We start from the raw sequence: 18,498 nt of genomic DNA on the forward strand, positions 1-18,498 counted from the left end.
CAACTCGCTGTTGAAGCAACTGCTTGACAGATAAAGGATCTCAAAACGCGGTATAGTCTCTGAGAGGGGGGGAGGGAAACCTCTTCAGAGGAAGGACTGGGGTTTTCCACATGCCGCCCAGACATTCTCACACATATTGAGTTTGTCTGTGTGCATCTTTGAAGATGCAAATGTGTCAACCACATGTAACCAGCCACCCAGCGAGAAGCCGAGATGCTCAACTGCCTTTCTCACGGCTCTTAAATGGCTGCCAGTGATCTTCGGCAGCTCTGCGTGTCTGTGAAGCCTGCAGTTCTTTTTCAACGGACAGATTAGTTTTTGTGGTCTATTGAATCATTTGTGCACATTTGTCACAGAGAAAAAAAATAAAATGTCAGTTTAACCACATTAGGAGACGGAAGAGAGTTTGGCTGTAAAGTTTTATGGCTTCTTGTAGCAAAGTGTTACAGTAGATAGTAAGTGTAAGCTTTTGTAATGATACAGAAGCCATTAATTGGTCGTTAATGTAAACCAGATGTTACTAGAGTCAGTAAATGGATTTATTAGCCAAACTTTTTTTATGATCTATTTTACAAGGCAATGCTGAAAGAATACTTTTCATTTTAAACATGCAGTTGCTCCTTAATCAAGAGAATATTTATACCTCAAACTTGCCAGCCAGCTCTGACATGAGGTGTAATAAAAAAAAAAAAAAAAGGATATGCACATCATAGCCTGGCATATCCTGACAGAACAGACATTCGTAAATTATTGATGTTTTCCCTTGCTCTGTCACCTATCATTGCGCTATCCTTCCACTCCTGCGTTTTTTGAAATGCAAGAGAAGTAGTCCTGCAGTGTGGCAAGTCATGTTACCGGCTCTCATTTCAATATCAGAAGCGAAAGGTCGGGATGATATATTCCGTCCTGCCGCGGTGACAGTGACTTACACGCCACCAGTTCAAGACGGTACCACTTTTTACGAGGCCCACCCAGCCTGTCGAGCAAACTGATAATGAATCAATCTGTGTGAAACATTTATGGGTGCCCTCCCACCCCCCTCCGTGCGTGAGGCCAATTAGAGCATCCTCGGTGGCCCCTGCTGTCTGAGTCAGGGAAGCCCCTTGCATTGTCATATCAATATTCCTCTGTTTATCTCCAGCTGAGGCGAGTCCGGCTGCTCTCTACCACACATGCTAATTTGCATTCGCCAGCATGTGTGGGAGATGGCATGCTGGTTGCCTCTCCTCCTTGTTCCCCAACCTACTGTTGCCTCCCTCTCTCTCTCTCTCTCTCTCTCTCTCTCTCTCTCTCTCTCTCTCTGTCTTTTTTTCTACTTTTATTTTTCTTTTTTTCGAGAGGGAAAGGTTTCTTGATTCCTGGCATGCCAGAGAAGGGTCCTCTGAGGATTACATTGGCTAAGCCCTTATCACTCCAGGAAATTCACTGCCTGCTTAAAAAAGTGGTAGGAGTAGAAAATCAAGGGGAAGTGTTATTCTTTTTAAGTTTCTCCCTATTCCCATGGAAAGTTATTACGGGTTTGAAGAAAAGTCCTTTTTTTGGCACTCAAGTTTTCTCGTAACTACATTTCGTATTTCACCCCTCTTCTTTTTTTTTCTTTTTTTTCCAAGCGGCTGGTGGAATTTTAGAAGTGGAAAATGTGAAGGCAGGTGCTTGAGAGGGAGAGGGGGGAGGTTTAGGGAGGGCTGTGCTCACTGGGAAGCGATGTTAAACATCCAGGGGAAATGTTTGTTATTCTAATGGGATACCACCATGGTAACAGCTTTTAGAGACTCCCAAGGCTTTGTGTGGAGTATATGCACGCTTTCATCAATCTCGCCTAATTTCTTTTGGGGATTAGCAAATATAATCAGTCCTTTCTCCAAGTCGTCACCTGCTTATCGACATGAATATTACGGTGAAATTTAGCAGAACACAGCCCTGTTGGATGTGGAGAAAGCAATACACGGGCCATTAATATAAATCACAAATTGAAGTAAATGGATTCAAAAGTCATTAGTATTCCTTTTGTGCAGAATGACAGAATAGTTACATTTTGCTCATACCTACTTGCTTCTTTTTTTGTAAATCCTTAGAAGGGAGACCAAAGCACTTTTGCTCGTATTACATCTTCACGTTAAACATGTTTCAGACAGACGTAATGAATTATGTTATTTTCAGATTTAATACCTTTACAAGGGTTTTAAAGGCAATGGAGTGAACTCATTTACACGACATGGGGGAAAAAAGGAAAACCCCGGCCTGATGAGGAGCCTACATGTTTAAAAGGCTCCAATAACTTGTAAGCCCCTCTCAGTTTTATACCTTTTTCTCTCCCTCTGCAGATTTCCTTAAGTGGCTTATGTGAATTGCAATTGCCACATTGAATCCAGGGAGTATACAGAATAAATTTCTTCCCGGCCGTGACCAGCTAACAGCACGTTGAACTTGTGCGCGTGGTGATGGAGGGGTTTCACACACACAGCACCCCGGCGCCGTGGGAGTATAGCCTGACCTAAAGCTAAGCCCCCAGCCGGAACAGCCTTCCATCAAACTCACAACACTGCCCTCTTATCTACAGGCATTTCTGTGTGATACAAACAGCCAAGACGTGATATAGTTGGCTACATGTCATATCTGGCATTGTAGTAAGCTCTATCTGCCCCCCCCCCCCTCTGTGAAATATAATGCTTTTAACTCACCAGCTTTTTGCCTTGGCTATTTTTTCCATCTGTGGCAGAGACAGAGACCAGTGTGTTTGCTCGTCTTGGCCAAAGGCCAAAGGCTCTTTCTGATATAATCCCCACCATCGATCAGACTTTGTTTACTCTAACATGGTTTCTCTCCCCTCCAGCAATTAGAAGGCAACCTTCCACCTCCTGCTCCACAGACCAGCTTTATACGTTTATTTTTCCCTTAAGTGGTCATTTTTCATGTAGCGGCTAAGCTCTAAGAAGTGTGGGTGTATATTAACTAATGGATACTCTTCAACCAGACTGACAACGTTGGATTCCCAAATTTTTGTTAATGTTTCTCTGTCTTTGAAGAGGTGAATTCTCCAGTTACCAATCCCTTGCACTTATTGCACTGTACTATTAGTACAGTGTATTATTTAGGGATGATTCACACATTTCCTATATAGCACTCCACAGTCAGTGTTTTTTTTTTTTTTTTTTTTTTTTTTATTTATGCTGCCCCACTTAGAAATCTCAAGCACTTTGAAATTTTAGAAAAACGGATGTGGCTTTAGAAGCTGGGGATGACTCTCCTGTTAGTCTGAGAGGCTCTCGTCATAATGAATCAGGCGGGAGACTGACTGGTCGTCTCTATGGTCCTGGCTGAAGAGGTTCATATTGCATGCAGAGAGGAGCGCATTTTGCTTTATTGGTAAGATTGTGATCACAAATCCAGTTATGATAAATTTAAGCTCTTGATTTAGGGCTGAGATATTTGCATGGAGTTGAATTAGATATTGATTTGGGTCTGGTTTCATTAAGAAAAAGTCAGATAGATGCTTAAGTTTCCTTTGATGCTCAAAAGGTGAGGGCTCTTTTGTTGTTAGTTTTTCAATAAGACTCTCTTCTCTTTAGAGTACTATATTTACTTCAAATTACTTTACTTTAAAATGGTTGCTGTTTACAGAGGCATAAAATGGAACAAAAAAAGTAGTGACTACAGCATCAACACTTAAAATGACACAATGCAATGCTTTGCAATTTGTAAATTACTAATACATAATACTACGCTTGTCAGTGAAGGTGCAAGTGTCTGAAATCTTAATTTTACTGCCTACTCTAAAGTAGTAAGTGTTTATTATGCAGAGAATAGTGAATAAGTGAAAGAGGAACCGATATGGTGTTATCATCCACCTGTTTTTATGAGCATTTTCTACTTGTACATTAAAAGCACTTTATTTAGACGCAGAAAGCTTGAAAATATCAAAGTTGAAAAATCGCAGGAAAGTTTTTATGTTTGAATGAGGTGGAAAGATTATTATTTGGTCAATTGGTTTTAAGTCATCAAGTGTCACTGATTGTTACCATATAAAAACATTGTGTATTGCGCTGCAATCACAACGCTGTAAAACAATCATTGTAGCATTATGAAATGCACTGGCTCAATGGTGGTTACCAACTGAAAAAAATGCTTTCATAGCATGTACTTAATCTATATCTGAGAGTTACACAGGTATCAGATTTGGGATTATACATAACAGGTGTGAAAGTCTTTTTTTCCCTTTTAAATGCAACTTTTGAATGAGGTCCTGGAAGAAGGTTAACATCTCTGAAGTGTTTGTAGTGGTTTTAATCCTGAGAGACCATTAGTTACAGAAGGAGGAAGAGGTCCGGAGGGAAACAGCTGTATTTCAAGAGGAACCATCCAGAACTGTGTTCCCTCCTGATATTCATTTGGTGAGGGAATATATTCAAGTCACTATCACAGTTCCATAAGATTACAGCAGAGAGAGGAGTCATAAACTGAAACTTATAGTCAGTCAAAATTTTGTTAGACTGTCTACTGAACCTTTTTTATTAGATTAGTCCAAGAGTAAAATAAGACTGCAGATAAAATAACAAATCTTCATAAAACAAGTGATGTGTATAAGTCATTTTGTCCAACAGAGAGGCAATAGTAACCACGTTGTTGCTAATTGTCTTGCAGAATTATCAAAGGCAAGTCACATGCTAATGCCTCGGAACAATTTTAATTTAACATGTAACACATTGCTTCACCCTGTTACTTGTGCTTTTGGCAGACAACCCTGACGCCTACCAGCAGCATCTGAATTTATGATTTTTTTTTTAGGGTTTTGTTTGATACTTAAGAAAGACTCATTTTTTTCTGGCTGTGATTATTTATCTCAGCCTGAGTTTCTATTCTCAAGTGGGAAATGCCCTTGGTACACTGCACTGATAATGCTAAGCATGCTTTTAGGGAGGAAAATGTCTGAGCAATAGCTTTCGCAATAACTCGGTGGCCAACTTTTAATGGTATTATCATGCATTCACTTCAGAAGGTTGAAAGTTCCTTCTGTGTCTTCAAGTCTTTGCTGTTTTTTTTTCTTTTGATAAGTAAGATTTTTGAAGTCCTGCTGAGGTATTTCCATCAGCTGTGATTAGCTGTGCACAGGTAGGGAAGGCACTCTTCACTCAGCAGTGACTTTCCAAGGCAATTTAAAATTTTGCCAGAAACGGACCCCTTCTCTTGACAAACGCCAAATACCACAGCAACAAGAGAGTCTTTTATAGAACATATTCATGCGCTAAAGAGAAGGGTAAACTTTCTGTAGAGTGCACTGTTTCTGCTCTTCCTCCTATATGTTTACATCATCTGTGTGCACTCAATATTTCTCCCTCCTGGCCTGAATAAAAAAAAAGTCAATCAGAGCTGACTTGTAGCACCACCACCACACCAGGAAGATAAAAACATGTGGTGTGAATAAACAAGCTCTTAAGTTTCCTTAGCCTTGGCCGTATTTCTTACCAGTTGTCATTTTATATAGCTGTCGTTTTTTTTTTTTTTTAGCATAATTCCACGGTGCATTGGCCTGGCTTGATTTGATTTAGGACCTCCACTTTCAAGGAAATTGAGCTTAGGGTATGTAAGTTCACACTTCTTGCCTCCTTGCAATTGATTTCTCTGAGCTTGATTTTTAGTGCTTTGGCGAGACCGGCATCGAGTATCAGTAGTACCATGTTGTGTCACTGAAGACCTAAGACAGTAAAAACCTTACTGTGACCTCAGTGTGAATTTATAACTTTTTAGCAGGTAGGAAATATGTTAATAGACGGTCGTTCTTAAACAAGTAATGCAGTTGACCGAAAATCTGTCATTTGTCAAGGTGAAATGCCAAAAGTTTTCTATTTTCAGCTTTTCCATGCAGCATGTCTTCTCATATCATTGCCCGGCACCGTAGTTTTTTTTTTTTTTTTTTTTGCTGACCTCCACTGTTAAAACCAGTTAACCAGTATGTTGGCATGGCCACGCATCAGTGTCAACTCAGAATGGTGTTCGATTCAGGTGGATAGATATCTGTTGGTGTTTTCTCCCAGGGGCCATCATATAACTGTTTCAATTAGGTGTTTTTTTTAAATCAGGCATGAATAATTAAAAGTTCCTTTTCTGCCATGGGTTCTCATGGTTTGCTGGTGCTGAGCGCACACATAGTCAGTGGTTATTATTAGACTGAATTGAAGCGGCCCCGTGTCCTCGGCTCTGAGCAGTGGGCACCGAGCTCCTGCATTGAGTTTGACAGCCTTCACACAATATTGTGCAAGGGCGCTCCCTTAGCTTCTCATGCTGGTTAAATGTAATATGGCAGATGGATAGTATTTGCAGGGAGAGCGGGGGTCTCACCCTCCCTCTCACTCTTTTTTTTTTTTTTTTCTTTTTCTTGCCGTCTCTTGCCAGTACCTCAGACATTTTTAAGGGGGAGAAATATGTATCAAATTAACTCTTAGCAACAGGGCCTCTGAGCTCCCTGCCCTTGTCTCTTCAGCAATCAGAGCTTTGTTATTTTAGTCTTTCAACCAAAACCGAACTGGATTCAACGGCTTCAGCAATTACCTGCAATTTTCCAACCTGGTGCGCTAGCTTTCACCGGTCGCGTCTCTGAACAGTGAAAGATTGTCTCCTCGGTTCCTCGTTTTAGTGTTTAAGTTAAGTGCACTAATTCATTTACATCAACATAGTGGCACATTTGGAAATGTTCACTTTCACAGCAACAGGAGTGTCTGCAGAGATTTGGTTTCTGTGTGCGCACAAACCTCCGAGTCACTGAAACTAGAAACTCCTATGCGGTGTCGACACTCCAACACTGAACCTCTGCTTTATACATCTGACCCATATATTAATACGTCCTTTCAAGGCAGTTCAGAAGAGACAACTCTGAAGACCGACATCTGTTTTCACATTGCAGACTTTTATCCCGTTTTTCCATCGACCCCCACAAACTCCCCTTTTCCATTCCCCATCCTGTTCTGAGAATGTGTAAGAAGCTACAGGAGCTCAACTTGACTCCATAAGTGTATGTGAGTATGTGTTTTGTGTGAGTCGGAGTGATGTTTCCCCTTCAGAGGTACTGAAGGAGAGAGAGAACTGCCTCGCACTAAAATGCTAATTAAGTGCAGTGTGGCAGACAAGGACACTTGAGAGTGTGTGCATTAGCAAACTTTAACTCCCTGCAAACCAAACAGTTTGTTCTCGACTAATCTCCCAATGATGTTGGCAAGAACAACAGTAGGAACCAGAGAGAGTAGAACATATAGACTGGCTTTAGAAACTTGAAGCGGGAGCTAGAGAGAAGCATGGTTTTCTTTTTCATTACCAAGATAACACCATTTTAGGAGAAGAAAGCATCTCTTCTGGCATCGTGTTTTTCCCCTTTCATCTGCTCACTGAGGTAACATATGGTATCTGTAAGGGAGAGTCGGTTTGTACTATGTGGTGAATTATTTTTTGGATTAGTATTGGCATTTAAATGCTCTTGGCTTTAAATCTTGTCTGTTTTAGATCTTAAGTACATTCCTTGGCATCCCGCTCTCCCGCTCAGGCTGGCCTCTTCCCCCGGCCAACACTTTTTTTTTTTTTTTTTTTTTTTTTTTTTTTTTTTTTTTTTTTAAACCGTAGAGCTTAACAGGAGAGCAAAAGGCAGCCATTTGAAAAGACCCCGGAGCTGATCTCAAATTACTTTTAGTGAGATACCACTCAAATCAAACCAATTCTTCCAATGTTGTGATGCCAACAAAACCTTATCCTCAAGTTGGGGTGAAAAACCTTTTTTTCTTCTTTTTTTTTCTTTCTTTCATGCAAGGAGTTTCACCCGTTGCTTTACAGAGTGGAGGCGTCTGAGGTTAATGTAATTACAGTCCCTGATGGTTGTACAAATTGCAGGCTGGTAGTGTGACACACGCTCCCCTCAAGTGCTTTGTGGTTGGCTCTAATGTCTTGTTTTATCCATGCTCATTAAGACGACCTTGGCCAGGTATGTTTGGTTATCGCCACAACCCCTTTTAGCTGCATCTTTATATTTCACGTACACCCCAAGAAACCTTCACGACTTTGGGGGGGGGATATCCGCTAGCTTGAGAATCAGGTAATATTTAAACTAGAGAAAATGTTTTAGAAATAACTACTGCAGCGGTTAGCAAGTGATGTCTCTGCCCAGTTGTTAAATCCAGCATTTGTGGCACATTTATGTTGCCCTAGAGATCCCGTCTGACATGATAGCCCCCTTTTCCTCATCTCAAAGCGGCCTTTTAAAAGCACGGCCCTCCCTTTCCAGTACAGTTGGCCTCCCTCCAGCTCCCTCACAAGAAGTGGAGGAATTCCTAGATGTCTGATAAGCTTCTCCAGAACATGATTCTTAATGGAAGAGAGAAGAAGACGAGGCAGATGCTATCAGTGCGGTTGGATTGCCTTGCAGTCGGATCAAAACATCCTGAAAGTGCAGGGGATGCTGAATCATGTTGCAACGTACTAACACATTTATTTCCTCTAGTTGGTTTAATTGAACTTGTTTCTTAATGAGACCAACTAGCCGTTTCAATGCAAACAAAACATCATTAGCATTGTGAAAAAAAATCTCAGTTGCTTTTTTTTGTGAAAAGCCACAAATGAACTCTTTTCATCCTTGTAATTGTTTTCCCTTCACTCGAGGCACTTTGTGACACCATTTATCACTTACCTCTGTTTGTTTGGCCTCTTTCTTTCTCCTGTTTATCGAGCCAGAGACTGACACAGATTCCCCTAACCCCCCCCATCATGTGTGAAGGTCTTGTTTGTCCGTGTGTGTGTGTGTGTGTTCGTGTGTGTAAAACAGCAGGACCTTCAGGATTGGGGAGTAAAATATATCTTGCAACACTGGCGTGCCGGAGGTGTCTTGATGGAGATGGAGTCATACTGAGCTAATGAAGCTCCAAACCTCAGCTATCGATCCACCTCGCAATGGTGCTTTACAGAGATAACTGAGGAGGATAGCAGTGTGTGGCCTCATGTGCGCTCTGATCTGTGTGACATCTAATTCTGTGTAATGAACCCTGTGCACCAGAGAGCATGATGGGGGGGCTGTGTATGGTAATGACAGGGATAGCATGGCCTGGGCTGGCTTTTGAAAAGCTTTGAAACACTGCCGGTTAGCTCACAGGGCTTTTCTGACAACAAGGAATATATCACTAAAACAAGCGCCTGTATTTCCTTTTCTCTGCTTTGTTACTTTTCACAAGCACCACATATTTCATGCCTTATCCATCCTAGAAGAGGGATCCCACTTCTGTTGCTCTTCCCGAGACGTCTCCCATTTTTTATCCAGATAGAGGTTTTTCTACCTGAATTGACCCTTTGCTAAGTCCCACCCTCTGAACGCAGACTGGCCAATCATAGCTAGATATCAGCTAGCTCCGTACAGGGTTTAACAACTAACCGGCTCTGCTCCATAGACTCTAATGCAATAATTTCAGAATTTGTGGAATTTCAATAAAGTCATGATTAGATGTTGTGTAATAGTGTTGCTTGTTACACAGGACGTTGCGTTTCTACGTTAAAAACCTGTTGAGCTAACTTTAACAGAGCATGTTAGCACATTATTAACTAGCATTAGCACTTCTATGCTATGCTAGCCACTGAAGGTGTACTGAATGCCTACACATGCTGCTTTTGCTTTTTAATGATTGTAACAGTGAATAAAGACCGACCCAGCATTACAGGAATGTTGCTGTTCCTTCATTTTATTGTCTTCATGATTGTCAGGTAGTCGTTCACTTCTTCACTGTGATCTGTACGCTTTAACTTATTTATCTTTTAACCTGTTCTCAACGCTAAATCAGTTTGACATCCTGGATATATCCTACTGGATATACACATATTGTAGACCCTTCTGTCTGCTTCTCGCTGAAATTGCTTTTTTGTCTTAAAAAAAACGAGACGATATTAGTGCAGTGAGTGCCGTTAGTGACGGTGTGAGCTCCATGGTAGAATAATCCCTTTCCTTTTTAGTTTTGGTTTGGTCTCCTCAAACACTAATCAAGTCCTGAGGGAAATATCCGGCTCTTTAGTTGCTAAACGCTCCTTTTCATCCACCAGCTAGTCACCAACTTTGTCTGTCTGCCGTTTGGTGCTGAGCAGGTAGTGTACAGTGGGATTAGCAGAGCTTACTGAAAACAGCTGCCTCCTCCATCTGGAAAGAACTCTGATGAGAGACTGAACCAAAACAGTTAAGTTTTGGTTACAAAACCAAAAACAATGACATGAAAGACGCCAAAAAGCTACATAGAGCTGAGGGGTACTGAACAGCCAAGTGATCATTTTAAGTGGGTTCATCACTACGAGCGATCTTTTTGGCTTCATAGATAGTAACTTTATCCCTTATAATATAAAATATTGATAAGAGCAGCTTAAAATGTGCTCAATAGGAATTCAGAGCATACAACGAACAGCACTGACAAAGCTAACAGTGTTTATCCGAGTGCGTTACCTACTGCCGTATAGGTCCAGACACACCAAATCGGCACTAAAGAACTAGCAGTGAAGAAGGCCAACTGTTGCGTCGCTTCTCGCCGCCTGTGTCTTGTCCAAAAACTTCCTCTTGAACACGGACCTGCGTTAGAGGAAATAACTCTCTATACCAGCTGGTAGTAGGGGGTCAACCAATTAATTGGTTTGGCCAATTATCTCCTCCACAGATTGAACATGCTGAATTCTCTAGTCAGGTAGCCAGCACTCCTCTATATCTTAACATTTCAAATAGTTGTTTGCTGCTATATTAATGCTCTGATTTTAGAATTTAGCACCTCTAATGATAGTCTGAAGATTGTCAAACCCGCTGTGAGGAACTTGTGACTTCTGGTTGTATAAAGAAACTTGCCTAATATATGGGGATTTGATTTCATTTAGTATGATTGCAGAATTACTCTTTTCACTACAGTGGTGATTGTTTTAAATTCATTCCATCATTTCTGGGTAATAGGAAATGTCAAACAAAACCTCCATGACACAGTACTTTGAACCCTCCCTCTTATCCCTGCAGAATTAAAATAGACCTGAGAGAAAAAAAAAAACCTTTCCTGTTCCATGACCACCTCTGCTGCTGCTGCTGCTGGTGCAAATGAAAATGCCCTTCCCAAAATAGATAATTTTTAACCTTCAGATGTCCACTTTTATTTTAAGCCCGGTGACACCATGCCATCCATCACACCCAGCTTCTCAGATGTGAGCAGCCCCGGGGAAAACACTGATACAATGAAGGGGAAAGTGCGATAGCGTGCTGCTGCTGTATAGTTAGGACCTCTATGGTGAGATTACCTCTAATTTCATCTCAGAGTAGCATTTAGATGTTTTCTTTGTGTGAGCAAAGTGGAAGTCATTCCCCTTTTTAGGGTAAACATTGTAAATGGATGCCCTGCCTTTCCAACTCTACCCTCAAATTACCACTTGACATGGCCAAACATCGCTCTGCATTATTGTCTGCCAGGAAAATGCAGTTATGAATGTTTTTGTCTGGTTGGAAATTGTACGAAGTGTACCCAGAGCTTTGATCATCTTGACCTGGAAATGTGATAGTAACCCCACTTCACAGGGCTCTCTGACACCTGGGAAACTGGAGCTGGCATTCTTGATACACGATCTGCACCGCAGTACTAAAGACTTAACTTCTCCCGTTTCGTAGTCGGCACAGACTACTGATGGGAACTGGAATTTCACATGGCTCAGACTGAGGCTTTTTTTTACTCCCACAAGCCACTGGAGTCACAACATTTGGAGCCTGGTGGAAAAAATGGGGCCTGTATGATTTTTATGAACAAGATTCCTGCAGCATTACTTTAAAATCTGCCGCAGGCATTCACAAAAAGGTTTTTCTATATAGGTGGATTTTAAATGTTTGTGCATCAAAAGTGATTATTGACAGAACTTGTGAAACTACATATAAATCAGTTTTCTGATAGATATAGATGTCAGATTCTTTCTGTCATTAATTAGATGTTTGACAGCGTTGTTATTTTGCCTTTTTGTAATGGATATTCATTTGTAGGTTACTTGTCAGGGTGTCCCACCGTGTTTTGTATCAGAGGAGGGCGCAACATCATAGATTAACACACTTTATCTAAATATAACATAAAGCCCAAGGAAAACTGCATAAGCACTATTTAACACAGCACAAATCTGTTATATGTAATGGTTGAGACAGTTTGCTGTAATTCTCTAACTAGACTGATCATAAGATGATATGAGCCGAAGGATTGGCTTCAAGTTCCTGAGATATTAACTGATGTTGATCTTTAAAGATTAGTGTGTTATTTAATGATGCTTGTTTTTGTTTCTTGATGTATTTTAGCATTCAAATGTGTATGCATTGCTTCATATAAAAATGGACTAGAGTGCTCAAATCAGAATTTAAGTGTTGGAGACAATTTTTTTTGAATAACATGGATATCATTTGTTCAGTAATCAGTTTATGTATTACCGTTCTGAGCTATTTTCTGTGATGGCAGTGGCAGTGAGGCTAGCAGTAAATTACACAGAGCCAGTGTGTGATTAGAGAAGCTGTGGCATGGCTTTTAAAGTTCACCACCCCTCAGGATATTTGATCGAGCCGCCGGCCTTTGATCAGTGTTAACATTACGGTAACCATGACAGTTTATTTTCAACTACCAAAAAAAGATCGTTTGTGTCAGAAAACAATCTCCGCTTCCTCTGACACGTTGGCACGGCACAAAAGAAAAATGTCAGGGTCAGTGATGGGCCATTAGCCCAGAGTGAGTTCCTTTTGTGCTCCCAGATCCATTGAAAACACCTTTTTTAGTCTTCAACAGATGGTTCCATGACACAGCAACTGCCAGCTGACCTGGGATTTAAAGTGAAGACATTTCTAGTAAAAAAAAAAAAACAGAGGACATGGGACTAGACTGTCTTCGCAGAGATAGAATGACATCATGAAAGTCTAATAAAGAATTCACCTGCTTAGCACGGCTGTATTGTAATGCCTTGTACATTTGATTGACTGCACAGTCACCCTCTATTCATCGGTATTATACCCTTTCCTTTTTCCTGGAGGTCGCTCCTCCGTTGCTGCAAATGTCATCGTGCTTTAATGAGAACTGCACTGTAGCCCACAATGGAAGCTTTTCAGCCAGATTAAATGTATCACTGTGCTGAAACTTTCCTTTCCTCTCTAGCCCCCTATTGTGACACAGTGGTTTTACAGAGCAGCTTGTTGCTGAAAAACAAGGTTAAGAAGATCAGTATCAAAGGAGAAGTGTTTTTGTGTGGCTTGCAGGAGAGTCTCGCTTCAGGTTTCCACCTGAAACACAAAGGTGTTTTCTTACCTGATTTGTATTCATTCACACAATGAGTGGACCTGCCTCTCTTGTTTCCAAGTAAGGAGAGTCCAGACGAGACTTTTGTTCGCCCTATCATCGGATACGTGCATGTTGCTTCCTCCAGTACGAGCCTTGGAGCCCAGCCACAGGCTTTGTCCTGGATGGATTTTTTCCTGCCCTTTTTCCTCTTCTTTGTTGCTCTAAGAAACCATTCAGATAAATGTTTGAGTACTACCCCTGTTTATTTTTTCTTCTTCTTTTGGCTCCTGTGTTATTTCAATAATACCAAGCCTTGTCATCCTAAAATTGCCTTGTCAGGACTCAAAACCACAAATTAGCAGTTCAGAGTGTTTCAGTCCATATGAGCTTGTAGTTTAGTGAAATCTGGCCCATGTTGTGTTGTCTAAACACATATAATGCTGCCTTAACAGTGGCACTGTACACATGAATTGATGTAAAACTGCTGCAAGTCAATATTCTTCTTGTTTTCAGGGTTTTTTCCTCACTGTGTCCCCGGAGTCTATCATGAAGGTGGCAAAGCACGCTTCAGAAAACAACAAAATCTTCTGCATGAACCTCTCTGCACCTTTCATCAGCCAGTTCTTCAAAGAGCCCTTGATGAATGTAATGCCTTACGTCGACATCTTGTTTGGCAACGAGACGGTAAGTGAAACAAGACTGTGTGCTCAGTCCTCACTAGGACAGATAATCATGTTTGCCAACACATTGTTTTGTTTAAGATGTACAGTACATGTTTCTCTGTGCATGCTTATATTTCTCTCCAAAAAGGAGGTTGTACTTTTTGGTCGTGATCGTCTGTTTTGGTTTTTGGTTATTAAGAACGATTTTATCAAAAACCTGTGTTGTTAAATGTTTGGCCATTGTGACTGAAATGTCAAAAGATATTAGCATGCTAACACGCTATACATAGAAGGTGGACACTGTAAACCTTATACCTGTAAAAGGGTTATTTTAAACATATAAACATGCTGACATTAGCATTAAGCTAAAAGCCCTGCTGCTGATAATAGTCAACTCTGTGTCCTTTATCACTACTTCTTAATACATCTTGACCAAATTTAAAACACATTTCAATGACGTTTGTTTTATGGCCAAATAGTTGTAAACTATTTGATGTAAACCGAGGTCAATAGTCTAAAGTGTTTTTTTTTGTTTTTTTTACTTAAAGTGGCTCTATTATGCTTTTCCACTTTTTCCCTCTTCTTTAGTTTGTTATATATATATTGTTTTATGTAAAAGTGTAAAACCTGAAGTCCACGCCTAAAAGGAGTTACCCTCCCCCTCATAAGCTCCTGAGCTGCCTGAAACGGCTCCATTTAATTCTCTTCTTCACTTCCGTAACTCTATGAGGTCATAAAGTTACGGAAGTGACGTAAAACTTCTTCCGGCTAGTTTGGCCCTCAAACAACAAAAGAGAGAGACGGAGCTGAAGCTCCGGAGGAAGAGTTTTTTGAAATGTGAAACGTTGACCAATCACAACAGAGCGGGCTAGCTGACCAATCGGAGCAGACTTTGCTTTCTGGAAGGAGGAGCAAGCGCTACAACAGAGCTTTTCAGAGAGGGGGTGAGAAGAGGTGCTGCAGGACAGCCAGGATGAGAAAAACAAGGCGGATTATGAGCATTAACGCATGTAAACATTGTAACTGTGACTTGAGATAAAAAATATGCACCTGGAAAATAGCATAATAGGGCCTGTTTAAGCACAATTCATCCTTGTGCAAGCCCTCTGTCCCAGTCAAGGTTTTCTCCTAAAAACAATCAATCATGCCTGATGCAGGCTAAATACTTCTGAATATCTTCCATTATTAATACAACACATTCAAAGGATTGGTGGACGTATGTGCTCCTTGAGTGCTTTATACTTTGTATATTCTCTCACCTTGTTTGAAGCAAATTCAAAATGTCATGTCCACCGTTTCACTCCACTCAGTGCTCTCATTCCTCCTCAGCATCCATTTAACTTCTCACTTATCACTGCCCCATAAAGGGATGAATAAGAATTAGCCCAGCGATCATTCATCTCAATTGCGTCACCATTTCATGCCGGTTGATCTATTGATTTCTCTCGCCGCTGTGGAAGTGAGTGGCTGGTTTGGAGGTCAAGCTGCAGTAACAGACCGTGCTGCTACTGGGAAGTGTCCTCTAACAGGCCAGCTGAGCTTAACTCGGAGGCACCGCTGGACAAACTGAACCTTCGGGGTGGGGGGAGGGGGGATGATCGCTGGACTGAATTGGCCTCCCCACTGCTAAAGCTACTAAACAGAGCCCTGTCTCCGGGTTAAAGATGAGGTCCACAGACCAGGACAGAACTGGAAGAAACTGCTCAGCATTTGAGGATTTATTGCTGTTGCTGACTTCAGCTTTTTTTTCCTCTTTTCTTTCCTTTCCCAACACAAGACCTCCCTTTTACATATGCACATCTCTCTCTCTCTCTCTCTCTCTCTCTCTCTCTCTCTCTCTCTCTCTCTCTCCTAATTGCTGTGAGGGACGATTCTGTCTCCTAAACCACGGTGTATATTTTGCAAGCGTTATGTATTTTCGGGTGGGTGGTACTGTAACTGTTTGCCTAAGAAGTTTGCTCACACCTCCAGTCATTACTGTTTTAATGACTCCGGATAATTGCAATGTATGTTTGTTGAGAGAGATTATCTTTTTGGAGTCCGTGTCAGGGCTTGCTCTCTGGAATTGAACCCGGCTAAGACCCGCCAAAATAAGAGACTCAGTGGGAAACAGAGCAGATATTCACTGCTCAGATGCCTCAAGCAGTGAGGTCTTCCAGGGTCCATATAGGACTAATGCCTGTCCAGAGTGTTTTGACTCCTTTTGGCCTTTCCTCTGTGTTGGCTGCTGGGAGGAGGGCGCGGGGAATGACTGCTCATACAGTCGAGCCCCAGACCTCCCATTGTGCACAAGCCAGACAAGGTTGGCGGTCATGCAGTGGTGCATGGTGAGTGACAGGCAACAGGGCTGCCTCGCCCACGCCACCCCCCCACCGGCCGTCCTCTCACCCCAACTTCCACCCCCCAAAGTGATGGATCAGCCTCAGCCCGCGATGCTTTCATAACAAGTCAGTGACAGTCAGGATCATGCTGACTGACTCCTATTGCCTTGCAGAGTGTGCCATAAGGGAAGGCTAATGTGTCTGCCTGTCTCTGCCTTCCCCTCCCACTCGTACTGAGTCACGATACAGGGAGGCGCACACTTGGGGAAATATGTTAAAAGCAGCTGTAAGATCTCATGTTTTTGAGAGTGACTAATAATAATTTTAGGCAAGATTGAAGTTTTTGAGAATTGAGTGCTGCATTATTTGTCAAGACTTGGATCTTATTTTCAGTCGGATCAGAATTCCCTTTTGATCATTTGAAATTTCCAAAACAGTCGTGCAACAGACTCCAAAAAAATGTCAATAGCCAATGTTTCTTCCCTTGTTTTAGCCTGCTTCTGATGTTGAAATGTTTCTCTGTTCCTGACTGAGTCTACCCTTGGTAATTCTGCTGTAACTCGATCCTGCTGGTACTTGTTTGAAACCTGGCATCAGCAGGCCCTGCCTGGCCTATCGGCAGCCTCGTACTTATATAACAGTCTCCCATCCATCCTGTAATTACTGCCTTTTTGGGGCATAGTGTAGTGTCTGTTCCTTCACTGGTGGGTGGGGGTGGGGGGTGGAGAGGCTAGCGACGCCGTTTCTGCGCCGCTACGGCCTGAGATGGTGCCGACAGAGGCACATAGACATCAGACGCTACTCCATTTAATTGGCAAACATGTCGTGTGATAACCTGGGAACAGCGCAGGCCTAATTGAGTCCTTCTGTGCTGTCCTCCTCTGACTACCTGACATGGAACCCAGGGCATTACATTTCCCTCCATTTAATGGCTGCAGTTAATTAGGCCCGAATGAGGGAATCATTACCGCTGGAAAAACCACATGCCAGTGGATTCGCCGATAAAATTAGCCACAATTTGCTTTTGCTATTTGAGCATAAGAGATAAACCACACAATGGGGGGGAGGATTGGACCATTACTGGCGGATTTGTATAGTGGAATTTTAGACATATCATAGACAAATGGAACGATTAATCAAGACTGAATTAATCACCCTGACTGATGTTTTTTAAAGCCAGGATTCATGGTTTTCTCAATTTTGATCATTACATGTGCTTTGGCTCTTTTCTTTTTTTTTTTTTTGGTATCTGCGCAAATGGTTTAAAAATATGCTTCCTTAATAAAATGCTACCGCAGATGAGCAGCTTAGTTTTTTTGCCCCACAGCCAATACCCAACAACCTCCTCACTCCTCTGCCATTAACATTATATATACCACCCCCATACAGGAGCTTTTTTATGCCTTCCATTGCTGTCCAATGCGTTCTGCAGCTCCACACTCAGAGGGAGCTTATTTTTATGGGTCCCAGCCCCGTCTTCCAAGCGAGAGACAGCCATTGTAATTGAATACTCAATAGGTGAGCCATTTAAGAAAAGTGGAAATGGCATTCGGCTATGTATTAATGTGCTTTGCTGAGGCAAAAGGAGCCATCATCATTTCAATGTTCAAGCTGTTTTAAAAGAGCATTTAGCCTGCCATCTCTCCAGGCCATGAGAGCACAAATGACACGGATTTCTTCCTTCTCTGTACTTTGTGTGAATGTTCCTCGCCTAATATTTTGTACGGTTATCTCGCTTATTTTCCCATCCATCCCTCAGCACCTCTCCCTGATCTAGGTGGAGGGATACAAGCAGCTCTACAGAAGGTTATTGTCATGAAAAAGCCCCTCAGGCATGTTGGCTCTCAGCCCTATTTTTCTCCATCTGCATGCAGTGTGTGTGGGGTGGTGGGGGCTCTAATGATTTTTCCAGGACAGGCTGAAGTGGGTGTACAAGTATATACTATATGTGTGTCAGTGTGGATGGAAAAATAGGCCGGCAGAGGAGATACACGGGCAACATAGCGTCATTTCTTTACATCCTTCCAGATTCGTCATTTGGCTTTGTTTGTTTGATAGACTGCTTGGAAGCCTTATCTCTGTGGCGAGCCCCGTGGCTGTTTATCGCCTCTGTGACGTGAGAGGGACCGTGGAAGTACGTGCTCGCTGCTGTCAGTATGTGTGGGTGATCGCAAGTTCACTAAAGGCCCCTTAGGGTATGAGGGGTGTTCTTGCAAAAAACATTTTTTTTTTTTAAAAAGCGGA

The 18,498-nt window shown here is 41.9% G+C and overlaps 1 protein-coding gene across 2 annotated transcripts in view; it reads left to right on the forward strand.

Annotated features, from left to right (window-relative positions):
- Window positions 1-18,498, forward strand: part of adkb (adenosine kinase b) — a 100,933-nt gene that overhangs the window by 58,119 nt on the left and 24,316 nt on the right. For both annotated transcript variants that reach the window (XM_054598894.1, XM_054598895.1), the window contains exon 7: window positions 13,785-13,955. In XM_054598894.1, coding sequence (XP_054454869.1) covers window positions 13,785-13,955 — 171 coding nt within the window. The remainder of the gene's footprint in view (window positions 1-13,784; window positions 13,956-18,498) is intronic.

The sequence above is a fragment of the Anoplopoma fimbria genome, chromosome 5, assembly GCF_027596085.1.
Source record: "Anoplopoma fimbria isolate UVic2021 breed Golden Eagle Sablefish chromosome 5, Afim_UVic_2022, whole genome shotgun sequence".
NCBI classification, from domain to species: Eukaryota; Metazoa; Chordata; class Actinopteri; order Perciformes; family Anoplopomatidae; genus Anoplopoma; species Anoplopoma fimbria.